This window comes from Mangifera indica, chromosome 4 (assembly GCF_011075055.1).
Source record: "Mangifera indica cultivar Alphonso chromosome 4, CATAS_Mindica_2.1, whole genome shotgun sequence".
NCBI lineage: Eukaryota > Viridiplantae > Streptophyta > Magnoliopsida > Sapindales > Anacardiaceae > Mangifera > Mangifera indica.
Genome location: NC_058140.1, coordinates 16,918,943 through 16,944,358, shown reverse-complemented (window position 1 = coordinate 16,944,358; position 25,416 = coordinate 16,918,943). Strand labels below are relative to the sequence as shown.

Here is a 25,416-nt window from a genome sequence, read left to right as displayed (position 1 = left end):
TTTAATGATAATATGAGATGGCACAAAAAGTAAGGGAAAATTCCTATTTATAAAGCAATAGAAAGGAGCAAAACCTTTCACTGCCATATACCTGAATAGTCTTAAAACTTTTAATGGAGTCTTTCATCCCAAGTTCTAAAAGCATGTTGTTGTTAATTGTGGGACTTGATCCGTGTTGGGTAATGAGGTGATTCTCTGGTTATACACCTCATTTTTGGGTAATGAGGTGAATGGATGTCAACTAACATTTAAGACTTTACATCTATACACACACAAATATGTATGTATGTATGTATGTATTCTCGAGGAGTTTTACCTCCTTGAAACAAATTATTTGTATATTGAATGTTTGGTTTCTCAAATATGTGCACTTTCATTTGGTTATTTAGAGCCTGTTTGGTACTGTTCCGAAAATCTCCTGGTTTCTTATGAACATAAAAATTCTTCTTCTTCTTACACTTCATTAATTTTATTGCTTTTTGAAATCTGTTTCGGTTACTTTTCCATATGTGTATTTAATCTTGGAAATTTAAAATTTGATTTCTTGTTTTCAATATGCAAACAATTTTGAAAACCATTTTGCAAAAAAGTATTGAATTAACCCTTAACGTCTTCAAGCATTTATATTGTCTTCTATAAAGTTCTTGGTTGGAGAAAATATATTCATTTCATTTTTCATGTAAGTGGGTGCTTAGACTGATTTTTTATTTTACACTTTTTATTGCAAAGGATGTTGATCAGTTCGAGAAGTCCTCAAAACCCACAAACTCAGGTATTGTTGGATTATCCTTGTTGCTAAACATACATGTTTATGACCATATTATTTATGAGTATAAGTTAACAGTTTTCTTGAGTTCTGTTCTTTTTTTAATTAAGAGTATACAGTGGTAGTACATTAAAAGTTGAAATAATGATATTTCAACTATATCACATCTGGTGGAATTAAAAAAACGAACTTGTAGAAGAGAAAACCTAATTAAGGAAATCAAACCTTTCCAATAGGTGCTTCTCTTGGCTTGAGACACAGGACCACATACTCTGAAGTCCGATCGCAATCCTCATTTGCAATTGTTTTTGGTGAAAAGATGGAGGATAAGGAATGGTACACTACTTTTCATACAGCCTTTTTTCAACACGTTTTCTGCCAATATAATAACTTTTACCTGTTTTTAATTTATTTAACAGAGAGATTGTATGGTAGTGAAAGCATTTGATAAAGAATTATCAACCATGGGTCATTGTGGTCGCCGAAAAATGAGAGCTAATACACAGTTATCACAAGTGGAAAGAAAAGATCGATCATCATCAGGACGATTTCCTGTTGAGTGCCCTAGTGGCCTCTCTTGTAAAATTGATAAATCTACTTACTCAAATGGTGACCATAAGGGCAGAGCTTTTTCCACTTATTCTTCCTTCCGCAGTGGGGGTAGCCTGTCCAACTGTTTTACTGACAAGTAGGCATTTAATTTTGTATGACTTTCTCTCTTTTGAGTTATTTGCTTGTTATTGGTTACTGCTGTTGCACTTAAATTCTATTAGCAATCTTAAATCCTACTCGGTGCTTGACACATCCTGTGTTTTCCTAAGTTTAGGGTCAGAAAACAGTAGCTAAATTTATAGACTGAAAATTCTGCAATTATCATTTAGTTGGATTGAATGAATGTTTTTAATGAATTTATCCTTCTCTTTTTCATTTTTGTGCGTTAGGAAGGATGCATTTGAGGTTCCACCATCAAAATTTTCAAGGCATAAGAAGGTAATTTATTAGGTGCTTTCTTTTTATGCTTTTGCTTGCACATTTAGTCAACAATGAGCATAGTATGATGATTTTGTTATTGAGATGAGTTTTAAGTCCTCCATCAACAAAGAAACTATTTTAGAGCGATCGGTATGGGAGATCAACTTGTTTTTTCATAAACATCTCCATGAATTAGTTGAAGTGTGGATATACATAGAACGTATAAGTAATTAACCTTTGTAGCTAAGAAGTAAGGGGGAAATTTTACCATCAGGTCCTAGAAGAACCAAATTGTTGCAGCTGTGGGTAGTAGGTAGACGTTTTCTGGTTACTAGTCAGTGTGATTGTTTAGCTTGCCTGCAATGGGTGTATATTCAGTTTCTCCTTCATGGCCTTTTTTATTGATTGACTGATTAGACCTGTGGCTATTATATCCGATCAGGGACTGACCCTTGTGCTCCTTGATGAGGATGAAATTGAAGAGTCAACTGTGGGAGCTGTAGAGATAACAAAGCAAGCAAACAAGCTTGCTGAATGGTAAGTGGGACTTCTGATACTGTTTAAGTTATCATGCTCTATTTTAGGTCGGTGTTAGGGTTTGAGTTTAGTAACAATTTATATATCTGTAACTCTTTCAGTGAGTGGGATGCTATGATCAACTACCCATCGAGGTGCACACCTAACTCACCTCTGAAAATGATAAAGACTGGCTTTTTGGCTTGCAGATTATATTAAAAACCTCATGTTTACTGTTTTTTGACCCAGGGATGACCCAGAATCTGTTGAAATTTCTTACAAGGATATAGATCACCTTGCTCCTGAAGCTTTTCTGACATCTTCAATTATGAACTTTTACATTCGGTAAGCAATTTTCTATACACTAATGCTAGGACAAGGAAGATAATTGTTATTTTTCCTCATACATACTAGCCTTTTATACTATTTCTCCCCCCTATCCATAGTGTAATACCATGTTGCATTAACATGTATGAACCTTTCTTTTCTTCCAAGAAATTTTGGTTGAAATCTTAGTGTTGCCTGTTTTACAGACTATGGTCAGGATTGTGGGTTGCTTCCACAATGTCTGTGGTCGAGCCCTCTCATGGGCACTTCCTGTTGCCCAAAGATTGCAGGGTTTGACACCAATTATGGAATTGGGCTTGTGAAGCAAGTATGGGGATTTATGAGTCATCAAAAATAAATAAATATATAAATAAAAGAGTACAGTGCAATTGTGATTCGTGTTGACCATTGGTAGGTTATAAGATGTATACAGGCTGTATTTGTTGAAGTGGCTGTTTGTCATGTGAAGTAGTCAATTTTAACTTTATTTTGAATGGTATTTTTTTCTTTAACACTCATTTAATAGAAAATAATGGTATATCTGATCATTCAAAAATGTTTCTTGAGTGCTGAAAGTATTGTGATAAGAAGCTATTAGCTTATTGCATGATGGGGTTTGAATTTTTTTCACTATGTCTTGCAATATTTTTTCTGTCTTTTCAGTTACTATTCAAAATTTTCTTCTCACCTAAAGTTGGTAAACCATTAATATTGAACTAAATATAAAAATTCCTAGGTAGAAAAGAAAATTCTTTTGATATATATATATATATATATATATATATATATTTTGATTGAGGATGCAAGTACTTTTATTAGGATGAACCCACTGGATGGCAGTTCTTTTTCCCTATTATTCATATATGCTGCAATCTTATTGCTTGCTAGGTTATGTTGTAAAGCTTACATCTTCGAGAGGTGTAGACACTGCAAATGCTATTAATTAATTATTATAATTGTAATTGTTATTATTTTTCTTTCTTGAGAAGAAAAATTGCAATATCATTGATTTAAATAATTACAAAAGAGTGAATAAGCAAGCTGTCCACAAAAGTTAAGACGTATCTAAAGTGAAAAAATCTATACAATATAGGTTAAACAGGTCAGACAACTCAAATATCAGTAGTCATCAGCATCAAACGATGTTGTTGGTAGGAACCAATTCTACAGGTTGATTACTTTTTTCTAATGATATGACATCTCTCATGGCAAATCTGCTCTGCTTATTCTGTATGTATATGTGGCCTTGTGTAAGAGGAGATCTTGATTGTTTTTGTTTTGTTAACTCTGGAGTTCCAGTGCAATTATCTTCAGCTTGTGTGCTATTTAGTTCTTGTGATAGTGTCCAAAATGTCCTAATGAGGAATCTATTATGTTTTTGTTGTATTTTGGGTGGACATGTTACTTGTGGATTTGCTTTTCAGTTTCTGTAGATAATCAGTTGTGAGTTCAACTTTCTAGGTATTTACAGCAGCAATCATCCCCGACAAATAGGGCCATATGGGATTGCCATTTTTTCAACACATATTTTTACCAGAAACTCAAGGAGGCTGTATCACACAAGGTAGCTACTTTCTCTATGCTTAACAATCTGCTTGATATTCTATAGCATATAGGGAGAGTTACATTTTTGAATCTGTAATCCATTTTGAATTAGCGTTTGAAAAACACTGAACTTTTAGGATTAAATACCTGACTAATCTTTTATTACTTTGGCTCTCGAGGTTTTGAATATGTGCTTGATTGGATATTTCCATGGCTTTGCTAATATTGATGTTGAGGCCTCTTAGCTTCTTGTCCATGATTTATATTTAGGAAATTCTAAGGATTGTTCATGGACACATTTGTCTCCCAATTACAAGTTTCTGCTGATCTTAAGAAGCTATTAAGAAAAAACTGTTTTTTTACCAATTTATTTTTGGATTTCATATGTTAATGTGGCTATGTTTTCCTTGAAGAATTATGCTTGATTTTGACTGGTGTCTTTAGTTGCAATTTTTGGCTTTCTTTTTTCTCTAGTGATGCTACGAGTAAGTTTTCTTCTCTTGTTTATGTAGGGCAGTGAAAAGGATTCTTTTATCAAGTTCCGGAGGTGGTGGAAGGGTGTCAATATATTTCAGAAGGCATATATATTTATTCCTATACATGAAGAGTAAGTTCTCTTTGTGGAGGATTGTACAATAATTTTAACCAAACTTTTATAAAAAAATTACCACAATGATCAATTGTCTTCTGTAATGTTTAGATTGTTACACATTGATTGTGACCTCATTAGTTATTTGCAAATAAAATTTTGGCGAGTTCATTATTGGGTCTAGCTAGCCCTTTGCAGTTCTTAGTGGAATCACAGCCTATTATTATTATGATCAAAATGAGATAGCTGCACAACTAGATTGTTTCTATATTTAGTTATTTTTATCTGCTAAACAAGCTTTGTCCTTTTCCTATTCGTGAACACTGCTTATTGAAAGCTGTGTTCACCATGATTGTACATGCAAATCATTCCTGTATGTTATTGTGGCTTTGGAATAATCAATGCATAGCATCCTTAGCTGACTTTTTTATTCAAGAATCTTGTTCAACAACCATTTAGTCTAAAAGCTTAACTTATTCTTGAATTTATATTCTTTTTACTAAAAACAGTTATCCTTATGACTATATTGAATATTAGCTCCAAAAAGATGGTTAAATAATTTAGTGGGTCATATTGAGCTATTTAGGCTATAATCTTTTTCTAAGCAGCAGAAATTTAGTGGTTCATCCTAGCGTCTTGATGTGACTTCCTTTCATAACACTTTTATGTCTTTGGTAAAGGAGAACAGACCAAAGTCTGTGGACTTGTGCTGCTCCAGCTACTTTTTGGGTGATTTGGTGAAAAAGAAATTGAAGTTTGAAGAAAGATGCTTGGAAGATATTCATATTTTTCTGGGACATAATCCATTTCTTGCTTTTCTTTGGGCATTGGTTTCAGAATCCTTTTGAGATACTATCTTTGTTCACTTAAATTGAGAATTTCTGGTTTGCTATTGGCATAATTTTTTTGGTGTTATCTATAGATTTTCTTAGTAAGCTTTTCATCATATACCGTATAGTTCTCATTTGTGGATAGCTTGTTCACTCTTTTTGTGATTATTGTTTTTAATTTATAGTTGTTACTTTGTTTCTTAAAATTTTTTTTTTTTAAAAAAAAAATTAGGTTGGCTTTGCAAGAATTTGTTGTCATTTGAAAATGGTGCTTTGCAATGATCTAGAAACAGTCAACAAATCAATTAACCATATTTTGTGAGGGAATGGAAAATTGTTGGAAAGTGTGTGTGTGTATATATAAATATATATAAAAAAATTAGGACGAATGATTTTTTCATGTTTGAATTATTGAATGATTTTGTATCAGATGCTGAGCAGATCCAATTTACTTTTTGCTTTTTAATATCCATTTAGCATGCAACATGTATATAAGTTGTATATATGTTTTAATAGGTCATGGTTCTCTATCCTCATCGCACGCGCACCCCCACCCCACCTCCTTTTTTCTTATTATTGCTTGGATTGCACCACTTCTCATATTTGAATTCTTATATGTTGCTGATGGATTCAGTCTTCATTGGAGCTTGGTGATTATCTGTATCCCAGACAAGGAAGATGAATCAGAGCCAATTTTACTTCATTTGGATTCCTTGGGTCTTCACTCAAGCAAGTCAATTTTTGGTAACATCAGAAGGTGAGATGAAAGAATTGTTTTGCACAGCATTAAGTTGTCTTTATGATTAATCACTTTAAGTTTGTACGCATGAAATTAGAGTAAGGAATCTGTTTACTAAATGTTTGAAGAGTAGGAGTGCATATGATTTTTTGTAATAATTGTTGAAATTACATGCATAATCTTTTGATGAGATCATTAAATAGTTGTAACTTCTGTTAATTTACAAGATGATAAATGGATCAATGTTCCTTAGAAAATGCCTTTTTATTTTTACATTGGCATATTAAGTAGGGGACTATTATTAAGTTTTCTATTTTAAGTCTTCATGTGGTTACTTTTGAGCTTGGTTAATAAGTTATTTTCTCTTTTTCCTGAGCATCAATAGCATAACATAATTTTGATAACATTTTTACTCTAATATCTGCTTTATATAGAATTTTATCATATAGAAATGTAAGTAGTTGTTATTTTTATAATCAATTTGTTTGATGCATAATGTTTGATCTGTGAACCGTCTCCTTGTTGCTCTAGTTTCTGTGGCTATACATGCTGACGGTCCTCCTTTTTTGAACTTTTGGGGTGCCATAACACAACATATCTGGTGTTGTAATGATGATGAGTTGGTGGGGACTAGAGAGTGTAGGACACTAGGAGTGTCGGCCAATATTTGAACTTTCCTTTCTGGAAATTTAAGGGTCTGGTTTGATTTTTGATATTCAAATTTCTTTTTTTTTTAAAACTAAGATACAATCCTAAATCTTTTAAATTTGATCTAAATGTGCTTTTGAGATTATATTCAAAAACTGTTTTCAGTTTTAAACATTTTGTTTTCTGATTTTACATTACTTAATAGTATTGTATTGAAATTGTTGTTTTTTAACATTTCAATCAAATGCATTTTCTTAAAAGTTCCTATTTATTTTCATATGCAAAGAATTGTTTTTCAATTTTAAATCAACTGAGCCTTGGGATACTTTTAAATTAGTTATTAAGCATCTTTTTCCTTAGTCCTCGTGTTTTTATCCTTGTTGGCATTCTCTAATTAATATTTTCATATCAAAGAAAAGTAAAATGTATGGGATAGTGATTGTTGTTTAAAAACCTCTATTTGATTGTCTTCTTAATGTAAATTTAATGCTAACAATGATGCAAAATTGTGCTCTCCAGCTATCTTAAAGAAGAATGGAACTTTTTGAATCTAGAAATTTCTCCTTCAGATATTCCAATTCCTGAAAGAATATGGAGACATCTTCCTAGTTGTATTGATGAGCGAAAAATTGTGGTAAATTTCATGTAAAATACATATGTTTTGTTGTTGCATGGTGTGGTTAGTTGAATATTATTGTGATTTGTATTGTACTCGTACATATTCAATGGCAACAAGACTTAGTAAGTCGTACCTGACCTAGGCAGTAAAATATTTTGAAAATTTTGACCAAGTTGTCTTGCTGAGAAGAGTCATGCTTTATGTTCAATGTTCTAATACCAAAAGTTATTTGGTTGTTTTTGTCACAGAACTTTTTGTTTATTATCTGTATGGCTGAAAAATTAAATAATGTTCCTTTTAGTCCTTTTATGCAAACCAAAGTATCATATTGAATTGTTGTTGAGTGTTTTGTTAGAATGAATTATGACTTACAATGCATATAGACTTTATTCTTGATCATTTGTTGGAGCAAATTAGTTTGCTTGCTAGAAATTTTATTGATATCTTGCTGTCCTGTTTGAATCTTCGAGATGGATTTTTGTTGATACGCTTCATAAATTGATATTTACAGGTTGAGTATATATGTTTCGAAATTTACCTCAATGATTTCATTCCATTAATATTTTCAACCAGGTTCCCCAACAAAAAAATGATTATGATTGTGGTCTCTTTGTACTTTTCTTTATGGAGCGCTTCATTGAAGAGGCCCCAGAAAGGCTGAAGAGGAAAGACCTTGCAATGGTACTTTTTTTTTCTTCTTATAATTGATCTTGTTAGATGTCTTTGTGTAATCATTTCCCAAAGATGTTACATTTGTTTTAACTTTTTTGTTTCAGTTTGGAAAGCGATGGTTTAAAGCTGAAGAGGCCTCGGGTTTGAGAGTGAAAATACGGAATTTACTTGAGAAAGAATTTCAAGTTGCCAGAGAGAGCTGTCGTAGTAGGGAATCGTCGTCATCTTCAGGTGGTGCTGTAGGCTGAAACTGACTTAATTTTGCTGGTGGATATGGTGTGCGACAATGTTGAGACTGTATAAATGATTCAACTTTTTGGCTTCTCTCCTTCTGTGAAGAATTAATAGCCAATGAATTGTGTAAAAAGTTTTGGCAATTAATTCTGAATAAGCTGTAAAATCAGTCCAAAAGCATCATCATGACAGTAAATGTGAAGGCTGGTATTCGGACAATCACTGGTGGTTCATACTCTTCAATCGCCTCAGCAGCTTTATAGGAGCAAAAAATACTGCAGATAGCCAGTGATGGTGGTTTTATAACTTCTTGATAGGTCTGAGGGTTTTAAATTTACAATTCTTTTCCCTTTCTTAGGAAGATGCTAAGAGAGGTTCGGTTTATTATATCTGAGCTGAAATCAATTTCAATGTAATGCCCGTCCAGAAATTTCCAGTCAGAGAAGGAAATGTCAATTTTCATGTGGACGAAACACCAGGCTACTCTTTCTTCTTTCTGTTTAACAGACTTTGACAGTTAAAAAAAAAAATTAGCAGCGGGCAACTGAACAAAAAGAATTGCACAACTAAAACAAAAAGAATTGTGCACCAACATAAGCATGTCTACACGCACAAAACTAAAACATAAGCATATTTGCACAACCAATATACAAGCTCGGTTGGTTTTACTGGCTCCGAAAGCAGAAGCAGCCATGCTTATGATGAGTGTGGACGTCAATGGCTTCAAGCATGGCAACCACTTCTTCCATCTCTGGTCTTTTGTTGGGGTCTGCGTCCCAGCATCGCCGCATCACTTGTGCTAGAGCTTCCGGGCAACTTTTGGGTATTTCTGGCCTCAAATTCTGAAGTTACAAATTTACATTTTTGTCAATTTTTTTCTCCGTAAAGTCTTGCCAAAAAGAATAAATACTTATGTACCTGATCCACCACAGCTGTTGTCAATTGGAAGTTGAAATTATAATAAGGCCTGTGACAACAATAAATCTCCCACAAGCAAATTCCAAAACTGTACACATCACATTTCCTGTCGTATGGTTCACTATTTAGAACCTGTGACATAAAATTTGATGTCAATCAATGTTGACAAAGGGTTAAAAAATTCTAATCCTTAATGGTTGATTTAATAATACCTCTGGAGCCATATACCCAATAGTTCCAGTATTGCCTGTCATGTCATTAGGATTTACAGCTTGAAATCGAGACACTCCAAAGTCAGTTATTTTGAGTGTATGATTCTTGTCAAGAAGCAAATTTTCTGTCTTTATATCTCTGTGGACAATCTTCTTGGAATGAAGGTAACTCAAGCTGTAAAAAATTTGGTACAAGTCAATATAATGAGCTTTATATATTGTATTGAAAAGGAAAATCAAAGTAATGATCAAATCACAAAGATAGAAGAAGGACCCTCTTGCAAGATCTAGACCCAATTGTTTGAAAATCTTGAAAGGCAATTTCTTTCTCCGGTTCTTTATCAAGTAAGACCTCAAAGTACCTCCAGGAAGATACTCAGAAACACAATACAAGTTATTACATGGAATTCTAATTTCATCATCAATCCGAGTATGAAGCTTTGATGCGCCCATCGTAGCACCTATGAACTGATTATCAGGACAAATAATCAATGAAATTCTCACACAAAATCCTTGTAAGTTAGGAGGAAGCTAAGGTTTTTATTACCTTTGTAATGTTAGGATGATTAAGATTATGCCAAAGAGAAACCTCCTGTTTGAAAGCCACCCTTAGTGATTCTATTTTGTCTTTCGTCCTTGGAACCTCCTCTCCCCAGTCAATAATTTTAACTGAGACAATTAAAAAAAATATATATATATATATATATATATATATATATATATATATATATATATATATATATATAAATTATGAAACTTAATTATTTTGACGTTGTAAAGATGACAAGTGATCACGTACCTGCAACTTCTTGGCCATTGTAATGGCCTCTGTGGACACAAGCATAGGCGCCTCGACCAATGACTTCTTCTATGATAAGTTTACTGGGATCAATTTCCCACTCTTCTTCGAGTTTCCCTTTCTGTCTAAACTCCTCCGAAATCTCTGTGCTTTTCTGTAGTTTCCATGGCGTTCGGTTATAAAGTCTTGAAAGCTGCTCATCCATCTTCTTCAGATCAATCTTCTCCATAGCTCTTTGTTTCTGGTTGGCTTTGTTTGTTCGTTTGTGGTATATTTGTACTGCGACTCAAATACCAGCAGTACAAGGTATCTGTTTCCAACTTAAACCGAGATTTGATTTTAGTCAATCAGAAAATCATTCGTTATATATTTTCATCCTATTCGAATTCCATGGATATTACAGTAACTTGAGAAAATTATAAAAATAAAAATAAAATCCATGCTGAAAAATATAATAACTTATGGAAGGCGTTTATAATTTATTTATGTAAAAAAAAAAAAAGCATATATTATTTATATATATAAATCTAGATGATGCTTTTATTATTATTATTTTGTACAGAAATTTGTTATTTAAAATTACTTAAAATTTGTATGAAGTTGTAAAGCCCAAAATAGAATAAAGTATAAAACCTAACGTAAATTATTTCCATAAAAAATTGAAGTTAGGTGGTGGGCGGATTATGATAAAAACTTAGAAATTTGATTAACGTACGTATCAAGTCTTTTGAATTAGAATTACCATTACAACAACGACGTAAAAGCCTTTTTCTCTTTATATTATTATTTCATAGAACAATATTTTAAATAATTGGCAAGTTGTACAAGGTTATTTTTGTACTTACACATCAGTGGTGTTCAAAATGACCATGCATCGTATATTTTATTATTATAATATTTTGGTAAAAGAGAGAATTAAATGTTGTTCACAGCGGTTTCACGTTAAAGCCAATATTTTTTTATTTTTCTAAATGAAAAGCATACTCATAAATTGGAAAATACATGGATTAAAAAAATAAGCCAGGCATCAAAGTTTTAGATGATATATCATACATATATGGGTTAATGCACAATCCCATAGCACTCATACGTACGCATATCACGTGTGTGTATATATACAATTCTTTAGTTTCTTTTTTTCAGTTTTTATGACAGTCAATGGCGAATATAATTAGTGCTTGTATGTATTTATACATTTACTTGGAGCTTCTCAAAGGCCTCTATAATCAATAATCAAGGAAGAAAATCAGTATATACTATAATCAAGGAAGATCTGTTGAGGAGAGGATCAGTTTACAAATATATTGTGGGAAATTAGGAAAAAATCAATTATAATTACTGGAAAATCAGTTTGTAATTATTTATTTTCTTTTCTATAGAAATGATGTTGTTATGTATAAACTGATACTAAACCAAGGGTAATTAATTAATATACACAATGAAACAAAGTTTTCTTCTTCTTACAATTTCTTCCCCTTAATATGTTACCGAGGAGCAATAGACTCTCTGCCCCTATTTTTTCTGGACGGCAAAGCTAAAGAATGATTGGCAGAGGGACCAAAATGAAGATAAGGATTTGTTTTTTGCCGCAAAACAAAACAACTACAAGATGAAGGCAACTAACTCATCAAGCCAATCTCCTATTACCGGACTGACAAAAGCGCAATATGATGAACTTCTCTCCCTTCTTAGGGTTAACACCATGTCTACTCACTCATTCGGCCAAATCTTGCTGGTGGTTCTTGGTTTGACTTACTAGTCAATATTCCGGTTCCCATTTTATTTCGAAGAAATACATTTTAAAATCATTTTCTGATTTAAGTTAATATTATGGTAAAATGTTCAATTACATGCAGGTTCTAGTAGTTTCAGAATTGCCCTTGCTCGTTAAATAAAGCCAAGAAAGATGTTTTAATAAATAAAAACCATACTCATGACCATACAACACCTACATGTTTAGAGAAGAAGTGAAAAATAAGCCAGACATCAATGTTATGTTATAGATGCACATAGATGAATATGTAGTAACAAACAAGCCCCTAGCAGACATATATGCATGTTAACATTCACTGAATTTATACACTTTCTATTGTTTTTTGTTTTCTTTTTTACTTTTCTTTGACAGTCCATGGTTCTATATGTATAGACTATAGAGTCTGTATATATTATTTATATTAAGCAAGGTAGACAAAGAATTGCAGCAATTATTTATAGTCGGCGTTTCTTCTTCTCAGGAGTATCATGCACCTGTGCTTTCATACCAAACATTTTTAACTGGAGATTCTCAAAGGCCTCAGAAACGGCTCCCACCTGTGTTGATAATTAAAATTCCTTCATTCATGGGAATAGTTAAGAATGTTAAGTAAATTGATATTATAACCATATAATTTAAATAATAATTTTTCACAAACCAGTTCGGGCTTCTTAGAGTATGCCCTCACAATCATGTCTTCGTAGCATGCAGGCAGCAAATGACTGATGTGATCATCCTGAATGGGAAACTTCTCATTGCAATCATAGTCCTGATTAAACAAAACAAAAGCTATTCAGATCTCCAAATTGTAATTAATATTTCACCTCTACTTTATTTCAGATTCAAAATGTTTTTTTAATTTTTAAACTCAGTCCTAAATATCACTAGTTCACATATATTTGTCAAACTCCCTGTCTATTTAAAAAAAGCAAGTTATTTGTCTCATTCATCGAAGAATTTTTTTTACAGTAGTCAACGCAATCTGTTCAGGATTGAGAAACTATTTTTTTACTTAAAAAAACTCCAGGTAATCCTTCTTTGTTGAAGTATGGTGATTTTATTATAGTATTTTGTAAACAACTACACTGTCATCTGCAAACAGAATGTAATGCAGAAAGGAAGTGAATGTGTACCTTGAAAAAATTGATGCTGCATAAAAATATACATACACAAAGGAGAGATCACAGTCAAAATCTATTAGCAGAGAAGCATATGGATCAAAAGGTTTAAGGAAAAATACTAGTCCTCCATCATGATTACTTTGTGTCTTCCTTTCTCATGTACCTTTCAAGGGGGTTCTTCCTTCCACGAGTCAAATTAATCCTAACATTGCTCACAGCAACATCTTCTTCTTTTAGTGAAACACCACCAGCTTTCTGATTGACAAATCACTCTTTGAGATACCGCGACTCCATGGGGCAAAAAATATATAAATACACAGAGTATGTCTACTACACCTGAGAACAAACAATATCTTGTGGAGTGATGCCTTTGAAGTGCTCTAGCTTGGCCTTTGGAACTGAAAATTCATTGCAGAACTGAAAAACATATAAATTGCTATGATTATACCGCATTTAAACCACGGTACAGCATGCTGAAAAGCTTCAAAGAAATAAATTACTTTTTTTTATTGACACAGATGAAAGACTTAACATCATACACTGTCCCGACAATAATACAAAGATACCTGGTATATTTCCCTTCTCCGAATACGAAGGATTAAATCTCTTGCTTTCTTGAGCTCTTGTCGGGGATCAATCAAAATTGTTTTCACTATTAAGTCATCTAACTGTACGTTGAGAAGAATAGTTAAGTGTTCACACAATCAGTATAAAGAAATTTTAAATTATTTCATGCTAAACCTTCCAAAATTCAGATGGCTGTTGAATTGAGGACGAAATGTCAAGATATTGATTTGCTTCTGACAGAGCATCAACAAGCATAAGTTCTACCGCCTGAAACCAGAAATATAGTCCAACACATTGCATTTACCATTCAAATGCAGATTAAAAATTTACTGACATTCATACCACCACTACATATGACAGAAAAGATAAACCAATTGAAAATAGGTACCTTTACTTTTGCATGTGTATAGACTGTCCGATGTAAATCAGCACGTGTGGAAAATAATTTGTGAACAGTAAGATCTGACCAGAATATCAAATTTTAGGTAATATAATACACTTACTTTTAATCAGATAAAATGTTTCAAATTATACTAACAATCCTTGGCTCGGTAACATATCTCATCACCCATGACTCGCATACTTTCCATTAACCTGCCAAATTGATTAAAAAAAGGTACAAAGATTTTATTTACAGTGCATGACAATAAAGCAAAAAGCTTGATTCCAACCTCTGGACGTTCACACACATCACGATAATTTGAACTTAAACTGAAGGATGAGCATTATCATGTATCTGCCATAAGGTTAAACCTCCAGAAGAAATTGAAACATACCTTTCAAACTGAAAATTGCAGCCAAGACCACAAGCCCGGGAATCACGTACAATGTAATCAAACCTATAAACAAATGAAGTGCAATGACTTTCTGTAGTCAAAACCATGTGGATCTATCAAAATAATTATCACAAAGAGATGAGAAAAATTAGTGGCCTCACTTGTCCACATCAATTCCATTTCGACCATTTGCAACAATATCATATAAAAACTGCTTTTCCTTTGTACTCTACATACATCAAAGGATAAGAATTTAGAACTACTAGCATAAGCCAAGTTAAAAAGGTTGGACAATTAGATGAATTACCCTGTCAGAAGTATGGCTAGCAACAATCATTTCCTGTTAAGAAATCAAATATATATCAGAGTCCATATTTCTACATGCAAATTCTTATTCATGTGTGCATAGAATGCTTGGATAAAAAACCTTCAGAAGTCATTGTAACCAAAAGATGCTAACATGAGAGGATATCAACATTTTGACAAACATACGAAAGCATACATTGGCCATGTCTAAGGGCATGATAGCTAGGATGCAAAAATGATAAGAAAATCATTCCAAATAAGACTGTCTGCCAGCTAGGTATTCTTGGAGCAACATGCTCGTAACATAAATATCCCAAAACATAATATAAAATTCTGCAACTTTCATCTTCTGTATCATGATGGAACTCCAATGGATAGAGGGGTGCTTATGAGTATGAGTTTATCGAGAGAAAAGTGAAAGAAGAAAATAGAAGGTTAAGTAATGTAACCTTTACTCTCTTGATGCTTTCAGAATCAATCTCAATATTGTGCTCATCAACAATGTAGTCTATCATCTTTGCAGACATGTCCTCATGAGACCTGACAATATTTAATTAGATTAATTACTCAAAAGCAATGTATTAAATCTCTAAGTACAAGGCCTATAAAAATTTCACAAGGGCAGCTCAGAAACGAAAAGAATATTATGTTTCATCAGCCTAAATAATACCACTTGATGGTAGAGAAGTTTTGCATTTTAGTATATAACACCTAGAAGAAAATCAAATTATCTTATTTCTTCTCAACCATGGAAATGTCTTTGAAAATCTTGTTAAAATATAACTACATAAATTATATCGAATACATATTGTGAAAGTAGAGAGCACTTGTATGAAAATTTGATAATTTTGTATGTCTAAGAAATATAGAGTTCTAAGATGGCATTCTAATAGATATTCAAAAAGTAGTCGTCTCAACTTACATGGTGAGAGAACAAACAGAAAATTACATGACTATTGAGGTCACCATACATTTGCTTCAATAGATATAAACAGTAATTTAAAAATGAAATCTTATTAATTAATGTAAGCTATGATTCTAAGATCTTTATTTGACGGTTGTCACCATTGTTACTTTATCCACTGACACCATTAATAGTATTAAGTTAAATCGAATTATGCTTTGGTTGTCTGTTGTGAAAGAGAACAAAACATATAATCTATTGAAGAAAGTTAATCACCAGTTGGATCCGTTAAGAACTCGCGGAAGAAACTCGCGCTCAAACGTGTGACTAAATGGTCCATGTCCAATGTCATGTAGAAGTCCTGCATAGAAAATAAACAAAAGAATAAGACAGATTCAAACTCACAACTAAAAGACAAAGAAAGTCTGCTGATGAACACAATTCATTACCAGCAAGTTTCACAGTCTGTATATCAGCACGATCAATATCAAACTCAGAGCCCTACAAGGATGGCATGCATATAAAGAAAGATTTCCATGTGATAGGTAGAATGAGGATAACCAGACAGAAAGAGAAGTTGTTACATGGAAAGCTTTAATTGTCCAAACAGCAGCGCCGGCCAGCCAATAAACCCCTAATGAATGTTCAAATCGAGAATGTACAGCTCCAGGGTAAACCAAGTATGCTAGACCTGGACAAAAAAAACTTTTAGGTTACACATTGATTTTGAGCCCACAGGCAGAAGTGCACTTGGAAGCACCTTGTCCACATGGAGAAAATATAAAGAATATTATGAATGTAGCACTCTTCAATTGATTAGACATATTGTTACACATTTATTCAGCATGCTGAACTTAATCAGGGTCAGAGGAACTCAAAATCACTTCTATCTTGGCTGTCAAAAACTACCGTACTAACAAAGTAAAATTCTTCATATCACAATATTTAGTTATGGTAACCGTTTACAGAAGCATATAACATAAATGTACATCCCACCATATTGGAATTCACAAGTGATGAAAGATAGACCAAAGTTCACTATTCTGCCGTAAACAATGCAGGGACCAAAGCAAATTCAGTGGTCATAAGTTTGATAAACCTTTAATTTTAAAGAAATTTCGGTAAAGTATCGCAAGATCATGAGATAGAATATTCTACAATATTAAACTATTATGAGGACCTCAATACTCACCAGGTTGAACCATATTAAATGACAAATTTCTTAGTAGTTTAGTCTAGAAAACGTCATTACTCACCAAGTTGCTTTAGATCGCGAAGTCTGTAAATTATAATAAAAGATTATCAGAAGACAATCTTAACACACAATAAAAAGTAAAGACACAGAAATCCTTTCAAATCATTGGACCCTTTAAAACTTGCCTCTGAAATTGTTCAGTATCAATAAACTTCAAAGACAGCTGCATTTAGAGAAAAGTACTAATTAAGTTTAAATTAGCAACATAATTGTACAACGATGAAATGCGTGCAAGGCACTTTAAGTGACATGATACGTCACATACAGTAAACAACCACTCAGCACTTTCCAGGATTGCACGGCAACGACCATGACGAACAATTATAATTAATGTTGTGAACTGTAAATCATTGTAACGTGCTCTGGTTTTTTTTTTCCTCTCTTTTTTAAAGTATTTCCTCATGTTTATCATCTTCTAAGGTCATATCTCCAACTTAAATTAATAAATAAATTATGGATCCAGAAAAAGAAAATTGAAGTCGAATTCAAATTCAGTTCTACTTGATTCAAATTTAAACTCAAATAACGCATAAATAATTCTTCTTTTTTTTGGTAAGTGCGTAAATAATTCTTCAAAGTTCTACAAAAAAAAAAAAAATTATGCAAATAAATTAAACGTTTCAATCAGGTAGCTACATCAAATTGCAAAAACACAAAGAAAATCATTTATAGAATCAAAATAACATATAATTCAAAAGAAGAAGAACAAAATAAATGTAGAATAGAAGCTATTACCTTATCTAGATAGATGTTGCCGTGAACATTATCATGAACATGCTTTGAGAAGCGGCGGTCACATAAAGGCTCCAAAGTGTGCAAGTACGAGAGCTGGTCATCCGCAGTAGTTCCCATTGTGAGCTCGATGAAACTCTGAACACGAAGAGTAGAAAAAAATAGAGAGAATGAACTTCCGAGAAAAAAGGAAAAAAGAGAAAGAAGTAGAGAATTGAAATTCGATACTCACAAGCTATAGCTTAGGGTTATAAAGAATGGTTAACGTGTAACGTGTGGGAAATGAGAGAGGGAAAAGGCAGTTATATAAAGGAATGCCGGGAGTTTGTGACGTGGAATGCACCAGGCGATAAGGAATAGAGCGTTACGTGGTGGTAAATTGTTGTAAATTCTGGAGGGGAGAAACGTTATGGAAGATGAATGGTTTAATATGAACATTTTATTAAGGCAGAAGCGAAAGAGAAAGTGATAGTTGAAACTTGAAAGCTTATGAAACTGCCAAAAATCAAATAATGAAGAAAAAAATGAAAGGGAACAAATATTATATTAATTTATAACTGTCAGTAGGACACATGTCTCCCTCTTCCCTTCTTCCTCTCCCTCTGTCGGTTGATGGATCAAAATGATCAATCATTACCGCAGTTATATTAATTTTGCACAGCAATTATTATGTTTACTGTTAGAATTAATTTGAGTATTAATGATTATTAAAAAAAAAAAAAGGCCAAACGGCTATTTCCCACCCCACCCAAGGTTTGATGATTTCTCAAGTTTTCACTTTTTAACTATGGAAACATCAAACACCTATTCATGATCGGTTAGATTTAACAAAATTCTAATGGTGGTAAATTTAATCTCGTTTTTCTCAGTAAAAGTTTAAAAATTAACATTTTTTTTTAAAGCTAAGTTTGAAAATACCTCATTTCCCCCCCCTAGGGTTTGAAAATATCTTATTTCCCCCCTAGGGTTTATCTCTCTGACGCCATCACCGGCCGTCTTCCCCTCCCGACGGTTTTTCTTCCACCGACGGCCGTCCTAAACTCTTGCACTACTCATCCGACGTAGAGATAAGTCGTCTGGGAAGAGAAATCGTCTTCCTAGACGACGAAGACGAGATCTCGTCTTCGACGACGATCGCAGTTGAAAGATGAAGATGAAGATTAAGTCCGATCGCAGTTGGAAGATGAAGACAACGACGACTGGGAAGACGAAGAACTTCGTCTTCCTCGACGAAGTTCTTCATCTTCCACGGCTTCTCCGACTCCGATGGGAGGTCCAAATGAGAGGAAAGAGATCGTCGGAAGGAGAGGATACTTCGGGAGGGAGAGACCGTAGGCAATGGAGCCGGAGATGTCGCTGGAAATTTCAAAAAGAAACCCTATGGTGAAACTACGATTTTTTAAAACTTAGACTGGGGGAAAGTTTTAGTTTTTAAAGTTTAGGGGGGTAAAATAGATTCTATTTAAGTTTATTTTTAATATTATAGAGAAAATGATGATTTTATCTTTATCACTGATAGAATTTTGTTAAATCTAACCAGCCATGAATGGGCATTTAGTGTTTTCCTAGTTAAAAGATGAAAACTTGAGAAAACATCAAACCTTAGGTGGGAAATAGTCATTTGGCCAAAAAAAAATGAAAGAAGTTTGGTCCACATGGAATGGAACGATGGATAATTACAAGGAATTTCACCACAGACTGGTGCCACCTGTTTAGATTGAGATGCTCTGTGACGTAAAGCAATCAACTCTTACCAAAAGGAAAAACAGAATCTTCTTCCACCACAAAAGAGAAAGTTAAGGCTTTAAACAAAGGAAAAAGTATTTCGCCAAATGATCCACGTGACCAAGAATATATATAAAAAAATTTAGGCCAAAAAGGTAAAGTAAAATCTCACCCTTTCATCCATTTGTTTTTTAAAACTCAAATATTTATTTAAAATTGATTAAACCTTTTCAATAAAATTAAAAATAAAACTATTATCTTTTTGATAATATTAAAAAATTATAATTTTATCATATTTCTTTTTTTAAATTTTAAAAACTAACAATTTTATCTCTAATTAAACATTTCAAGTTTTAAAAAATGATAATTTCTCTTCACTTAGGTTTTTCATATCAAAACCCTCCAATCACCACACCGTCACCGACGCCACTGTCTTCCCACCCTCACCATCAAAATCATCAAGAAGGTTATTCGACGATTCCAACAGTGAGGGCAAGAAGAGGTTGGCACCTATGATGGTGTGATGGTCAAAGAGTTTCAAAAAGAAAAACTTAGAGGGAAGGAATAATCATTTTTTAAAACTTAAAATATTTAGTAAGAAATAAAGTTGTTAGTTTTCATAAACTACGAGAGAAATAAGATAAAATTATAATTTTTTTAATATTATTAACAAAATAACAATTTTAATCTTGACTATAACAAAAAAATTTAATAAATTTTAAGTAACAAGTGAATATTTGAATTTTTGAAAATTTAAAGATGTGAATTTGGGATTTCACAATACCTTGGGTGGGAATAAGTCTTTTGGCCAAAAATTTGTTTCTCCGCCTCAGCTAAAATTAAAAAAAAATATACATCCATCCAATTTTAACTTAATTATATAAAATCCGAAAAAGATTTACACGTCTTCTGGTTCAAATGAAATGCTTGTGTCTCAAATTTGACATAGTCTGTCTTAGGTGATCATAAATCATAAAGATGTGTTTAAAGCCGTTTGAAATTGTTCGGGAACACGGAGTAGAGGGGCCTGTATTACACCAGGCTTTCCCAGCTGACCACATGCAGCCATCTGATCATCACCTCGACTGAGTCGCAAGAAAACAATGCACCCTGCCTCAGCAAGAACATTTCGAAACTCAATCATCTTCTCATAACTGGTTGGCCTAAACTGTGATCCAGAATGAGGATTGAATGAAATGAGGTTGATTTTACAAGGAATGCCCTGAACTAGATCAATAAGCCTCTTTGCATCATCCAAGCTGCAATATAATAGACACTGAAACTCAGTGACTCCAGATTTAAACATATTAAGTCTCTCACAAACAGATGAAAAAAGAAAATGGATCAAGGTCATGATTATAGCAGGTTAACATACAAACTACCAGCAAACTTTTTTCTACTATCAATGTGCCATAGATAATAAGAAAGGTTTATCTAACCTGTCGTTAACTCCTGCAAGCATTACATATTCAAACAAAACTTTGTAATTATGTTTATAACGTAGTTCCTCCCGAAGGGTCTCAAGAAGCAACCCGAGTTTATACTTTCGATTAATTGGCATGATCCAGTTTCTGACCTGCATATTTTGTCAAAAGGAGGTCAATCCTCTCTATCTGCCAATCAAGCTATCAATTATTTGTTTCAACCAAAATAAAGCTAGAAATATAATACCTCATCAGTTGTAGCATTCAAACTAACAGCCAAGGCACAATTGGACTCATGGAGAAATCGTTTCAGCTGGGGGACAAGCCCACTTGTAGAAACAGTGACCTTGCGAGGACTGAAGTGAAGGCCCTGCTCATGTACCATAATGTCGGATGCTTTTATGACATTTTCAACATTGTGAAGTGGCTCTCCCATTCCCTACATAAGAATTTTCATGCCAATAATTAGAATAGACCACATAATATAACCGGTCCATGCTAAGCAATAGAGAAGATGAAAATTTTAAAACCTCTGCTCAACAGTATATCAGCGTGTAATGATCAAAAAATGGTACAAAGTTACGACCAATTGGAAAAAAAAGCATGATAGTAGTGAATTATAAGACTATTTTTCTCATTTCTGTGTGTGTATAAGTGTTGTGCATGTCTGTGAGAAATTGCAGTCCTCCAAAAGGATTAACAAAGTACATATTAGAAAAAGCCAGACATACAAGAAAAAAAATTTACTGAAATCTAGTAAAAAGATATGCATAAACATCTTTTGGAAAACCATGCCAAAAAAAATAAAATAAAATTATCGATCGTTGCAAACTATATCTATGTCATAAATACAAAAACTGATTTTGTTTCCTTAACAACAGTTTCTGAGGAAATCATTGGGGTTAAAATTGAATAAACAGGGTATTAGAAATCAAAGTTTGGACATCTGTACATGAAAAATAACACATAACTTTTTTTCTAATATAAAAAGGAAAAAGTCATGAAACCACATTGAGCATGTTAATAGGGTCTATTGTTACAGGACCAGGAACAAAATATCGCTCCACTTGAAAAGCCCCAGTAGACTGAAAGGTTACTTCTGAATGTGCACTTACCATAAATACAACATTAGAAATTGAACCAACTTCATTTGAGAGCAGGCGCCGTGCAAATACAGCCTGCTCTACTATCTCAGCTGTGGTCAGATGTCTCTTCAAACCCATCCTGTAAAATGAAGACATCATGTTATGAACCTTAAATAAGGGAACAAAACCAAGACCAACATATATTGTGAAGCTTAGATGCAAAACATTATACTTGCCTGCCAGTGTAGCAGAACTGACAGTTCATGGCACATCCCACCTGACTTGAAACACAGACAGTCGTTCTACCTCTATCACATGGAATGATCACTGTTTCTATCACCAATCCATCATCCAGCACAAATAAAATCTGAAACCTCCTGTGAGTTTCAAAATCAATGAGAAGATTCTCAAAGTAATGCAATGTTCTAGTCTAAATGTGAAACATCAATGTCAAATATCTGGCACATAGACAATTACAAGGGATAGTAACTAATAAACATAACACAAACAAAAAAGATTATTTCTACCTTCTTAGTTCCATCAGATGCTGTGAAAATGTCTTTCAAAGATAATGCCTTGAATTCAGCATGTTCACTCAACATTTTCTTGAAATCCTTGTTCAAACCTACATGATGTACAATTCTTAAAACCCATATACAGGAAGGTACCCAATACAATCTCCCCACAAGAAGTTGAATAGCTGAATTTATGTGGTAAGTCTATGACAAATAAACTCCAACAACCAAATAATAGTACCTTCCATCTCGTCAATACAATGTGCCCAGATGTTGTTCCCATAAAGGCGCTTCCACAACATTAAAGCCTGACCTGATCTGAACCCATATGACTGAACCCATTGCTGTCAAAGCACACACTCATAATCATAACTTAAAAAATTGTGTATTTCATTCATCAAGCTAAAGCAAAAGATCCAAATCATCTGGTCTCATTAAAAAACACCGTTATATCACTTATAACAAGTTTAAAACTTGCAATGCAAAATAAGCTCATTAAGTGGGAAATAAATGATAAAAACTGTAAAAAGTTTATACATACTTGAAGCTCAGTGTATCTCATTCCCTTAAGAAGCACCTTCGAACCCTTCTTTTGTGGAAAAACATTCCCGTCAACACAGTTTCCTTAAGAAAAGCAAAGACTCGGTTAAATTTGACGCCATACATATGTAATAAAAGAAGAGATTACGAAAAGCTTACTGACCCGCATCCGAGCAAGACTCATCAAAGGAAATTACAGAATTCGGTGCAGAACGAGCAGAAGTAGAAAGGGGGCGACTAGTGGGAGAGAAAATGGAAAGAAAAGTAACAGGTGGAGATTTTAAGGATGGGGAAAAGGGAGGACGAAAATAATGACATGGAGTTGTGATTGTTATTTCAGCAGACGCAGAGAGCGTTGGAGGTTTCATGAGAAACATAGAGTTAGCTCCTGCTCGCATTCGCCTCATCCACATACACCCCCGTTTCTATATCGTCTATTTCTCTTAACCGAAACGAAAGAATCAAGTTGATAGAGCTTCCAGTAGAACGATTGAAACGACGGCGTTCTCTTATCAATTTAGGTTGTGCTAAATGGCTCAACGCCCACTATTATTTTGGCCAAATAACTATTTCCCACTTTAAGGTTTGGTGAAATCGATTATAACCCTTTAGTTTTTAAAAGTTATAGTGAATTTTGTTCCATGAAATAATTAAAAAAAAGATCGTTTTAATACAAACTTAAAAACATAAAACATAAAATTATCTAAACAATAAAATTATGTGTACCCACTTTAAGTACACAAATGTGTACACATTTATATATGTCATCATGTGATTGGATGATTATGAATTAAAAAAAAAATAATAATCAATCATACGATGACATATATGAATGTGTATATATTTATGTACCTAAAGTGGGTATACATAGTATTGCTCTTATCTAAAATGTATAATATTCGCCAATTCACAATTTTTTTATAATAAAAAAACGAATTATTATTTTGGAGGCTAAATACATATTCATTTTCTCATTTTTCTAATATTATTTCTTTTTCTTCTTTTACTCAAAATATGTCAATGTAACATCCCTCCCCAGAAGTACTACCCACCGAAGGAGAAATGTTACGAATTAATATTCGGAGCGTCTATGTATTTTTTTCTTTTTAAAAATACTTTAAAATAAACGCATCATTAAAAGTGTTTAGAAAGTATTCTAAGAAAACTGAAAATCTGGAAGCGAACAAAAGATGTATATACTCATATAAAAAAACTCATCTGAAAGCATCTGAAAACAGGGAGTAATCATATGCAACTATACCATAATCTCAAAAAGTCAAAAGTCGACAAGAACATGCCACTGTATGCATATAATATAAATCAGAGATAACCTGCTCCAGTCGGATCTACCTACGTTGACCTGACCTTGCCTCGTAGCTACCTCGATCACCTGTACCTGCAATCAGGAAAGAAAAGGGAGTGAGTGATAAGAACACTCAGTAAGGGGAAAGAATCAAGTAAACTATATCTTTTCCTGTTCTAACTCACTTTCGGGACTCAACCTCACATCCTAACCTCTATAATAAATTGAGGTGGTAATCTAGTTTATTCTTTACTATTTGGGTCATACTTTGTCCCATCTGGTGTCTATTTGATACTTTTTGGAAGCTAACTATAGGGATTTGACACTTTTCTAAGTTCAAGCTCTCTTTCTTTCACTATACTATTTCTGAATCTGAATTGAGCTCTACTGCGAGCGGACCCTACTAAGGGTCTATGTCCTACTACAGACGTGCCCTACTGCGGACGGTGTAGTGTAAAGTGCCCCCTCATAGTTTATAGCATGCATGTGGGTCTTATATCTTACAAATTTTGCTTCCATATAAATTTATTCATAACTCACCAGACATTACTCTTAGGATGACCCCTAAATCTTGAGCCCCAAATTTCTTTTCTTGCTTTTCTTTCTTTTTCTTTTCTTCTTTTCTCTTTTTCTTTCCTTTCCTTTCTTTCCTTTACTTTCCTTTCTTTTCTTTTCTTTCTTCTTCCTTTTCTTTCTTTCTTTCTTTCTTTTTTTCTTTCTTGCCCAGAACTACGAAAGTATTTCGCAGGGCAGCCTTCATTTTCATACAATTTAACAGCCCAAACAGTTTCTAATTCATACAAGCTATATATCATTAAAAAGATGATTCAAAGATCTTTCCAAAAAGCTATAATAGCACTCATAATTCAATAGATAAGACAGTCAAAACGTGAGATAAACTCAGTGACAAAAACTGTCTCCTCTGTTTATTTGGTAAAACAATCCTTGTGGTTCATGCAATATTTAACAATCCAAATGATTCTCAATTCATGCAAGCTTTATATCACTGAAAAGAGAATTCAAA

General features: G+C 33.3%; 4 protein-coding genes across 10 annotated transcripts; 1 reads left to right on the top strand and 3 right to left on the bottom strand.

The window, feature by feature from the left end:
• Positions 1 to 353: 353 nt before the first annotated feature.
• Positions 354 to 8,930, top strand: LOC123214570 (ubiquitin-like-specific protease 1D). Of its 5 annotated transcripts, none has more exons than XM_044634424.1 (13): positions 354 to 399; positions 730 to 772; positions 1,003 to 1,102; positions 1,708 to 1,756; positions 2,181 to 2,275; positions 2,377 to 2,409; positions 2,504 to 2,599; positions 4,043 to 4,145; positions 4,639 to 4,733; positions 6,180 to 6,302; positions 7,452 to 7,566; positions 8,125 to 8,232; positions 8,328 to 8,930. In XM_044634424.1, the coding sequence occupies exons 1-13, from the start codon at positions 364 to 366 to the stop codon at positions 8,469 to 8,471; spliced, it is 1,140 nt and encodes a 379-aa protein (XP_044490359.1). In that variant the 5' UTR covers positions 354 to 363; the 3' UTR covers positions 8,472 to 8,930. The 5 variants fall into 5 exon arrangements, with proteins under 5 accessions (XP_044490359.1, XP_044490358.1, XP_044490361.1 ...); XM_044634423.1 differs by lacking the exon at positions 354 to 399 and adding an exon at positions 1,186 to 1,454 and having other exon boundaries at positions 516 to 772; XM_044634425.1 differs by lacking the exons at positions 354 to 399; positions 730 to 772 and adding an exon at positions 1,186 to 1,470 and having other exon boundaries at positions 933 to 1,102.
• A 72-nt stretch (positions 8,931 to 9,002) lies between these two features.
• LOC123214571 (serine/threonine-protein kinase STY13-like) lies at positions 9,003 to 10,852 on the bottom strand. The gene is made up of 6 exons (XM_044634427.1): positions 10,387 to 10,852; positions 10,135 to 10,256; positions 9,862 to 10,055; positions 9,588 to 9,762; positions 9,376 to 9,507; positions 9,003 to 9,299 (listed from the first exon to the last, which is right to left on the bottom strand). The coding sequence occupies exons 1-6, from the start codon at positions 10,613 to 10,615 to the stop codon at positions 9,123 to 9,125; spliced, it is 1,029 nt and encodes a 342-aa protein (XP_044490362.1). The 5' UTR covers positions 10,616 to 10,852; the 3' UTR covers positions 9,003 to 9,122.
• A 1,502-nt stretch (positions 10,853 to 12,354) lies between these two features.
• Positions 12,355 to 18,300, bottom strand: LOC123214492 (deoxynucleoside triphosphate triphosphohydrolase SAMHD1 homolog). 3 transcript variants are annotated; one of them, XM_044634284.1, is made up of 20 exons: positions 18,033 to 18,300; positions 17,804 to 17,938; positions 17,194 to 17,231; positions 17,070 to 17,092; positions 16,398 to 16,504; positions 16,263 to 16,314; positions 16,090 to 16,174; positions 15,359 to 15,449; positions 14,911 to 14,943; positions 14,765 to 14,832; positions 14,604 to 14,666; positions 14,366 to 14,421; positions 14,216 to 14,289; positions 14,002 to 14,094; positions 13,827 to 13,928; positions 13,597 to 13,677; positions 13,424 to 13,515; positions 13,273 to 13,288; positions 12,798 to 12,908; positions 12,355 to 12,696 (listed from the first exon to the last, which is right to left on the bottom strand). In XM_044634284.1, exons 2-20 carry the CDS (start codon positions 17,918 to 17,920, stop codon positions 12,595 to 12,597), a joined length of 1,404 nt encoding a protein of 467 aa, XP_044490219.1. In that variant the 5' UTR covers positions 17,921 to 17,938; positions 18,033 to 18,300; the 3' UTR covers positions 12,355 to 12,594. The 3 variants fall into 3 exon arrangements, with proteins under 3 accessions (XP_044490219.1, XP_044490220.1, XP_044490221.1); XM_044634285.1 differs by having other exon boundaries at positions 16,263 to 16,278; XM_044634286.1 differs by lacking the exons at positions 17,194 to 17,231; positions 17,804 to 17,938; positions 18,033 to 18,300 and having other exon boundaries at positions 17,006 to 17,092.
• A 2,081-nt stretch (positions 18,301 to 20,381) lies between these two features.
• Positions 20,382 to 23,568, bottom strand: LOC123214493 (dual-specificity RNA methyltransferase RlmN). Its single transcript, XM_044634287.1, has 9 exons — positions 23,253 to 23,568; positions 23,091 to 23,173; positions 22,791 to 22,893; positions 22,562 to 22,659; positions 22,271 to 22,401; positions 22,065 to 22,173; positions 21,197 to 21,388; positions 20,965 to 21,101; positions 20,382 to 20,784 (listed from the first exon to the last, which is right to left on the bottom strand). Exons 1-9 carry the CDS (start codon positions 23,500 to 23,502, stop codon positions 20,496 to 20,498), a joined length of 1,392 nt encoding a protein of 463 aa, XP_044490222.1. The 5' UTR covers positions 23,503 to 23,568; the 3' UTR covers positions 20,382 to 20,495.
• Between the last annotated feature and the right edge of the window lie 1,848 nt (positions 23,569 to 25,416).

Coding starts and splice junctions, on each gene's coding strand:
- LOC123214570 (XM_044634423.1), top strand. Junction 2,276..2,376: donor GCAAACAAGCTTGCTGAATG/GTAAGTGGGACT, acceptor TAACTCTTTCAG/TGAGTGGGATGCTATGATCA. Junction 8,233..8,327: donor AGAGGAAAGACCTTGCAATG/GTACTTTTTTTT, acceptor TTTTTGTTTCAG/TTTGGAAAGCGATGGTTTAA.
- LOC123214571 (XM_044634427.1), bottom strand. CDS start 10,615: ATGGAGAAGATTGATCTGAAGAAGATGGATGAGCAGCTTTCAAGACTT. Junction 9,508..9,587: donor TTGGGTATATGGCTCCAGAG/GTATTATTAAAT, acceptor TTTATGTCACAG/GTTCTAAATAGTGAACCATA. Junction 9,300..9,375: donor CAACAGCTGTGGTGGATCAG/GTACATAAGTAT, acceptor TTGTAACTTCAG/AATTTGAGGCCAGAAATACC.
- LOC123214492 (XM_044634284.1), bottom strand. CDS start 17,920: ATGGGAACTACTGCGGATGACCAGCTCTCGTACTTGCACACTTTGGAG. Junction 17,093..17,193: donor GATACTGAACAATTTCAGAG/GCAAGTTTTAAA, acceptor TATAATTTACAG/ACTTCGCGATCTAAAGCAAC. Junction 13,516..13,596: donor AAGATATTGTTTGTTCTCAG/GTGTAGTAGACA, acceptor TTTGTCAATCAG/AAAGCTGGTGGTGTTTCACT.
- LOC123214493 (XM_044634287.1), bottom strand. CDS start 23,502: ATGTGGATGAGGCGAATGCGAGCAGGAGCTAACTCTATGTTTCTCATG. Junction 22,660..22,790: donor TTGTATTGACGAGATGGAAG/GTACTATTATTT, acceptor TACATCATGTAG/GTTTGAACAAGGATTTCAAG. Junction 22,402..22,561: donor CATCTGATGGAACTAAGAAG/GTAGAAATAATC, acceptor AGGAGGTTTCAG/ATTTTATTTGTGCTGGATGA.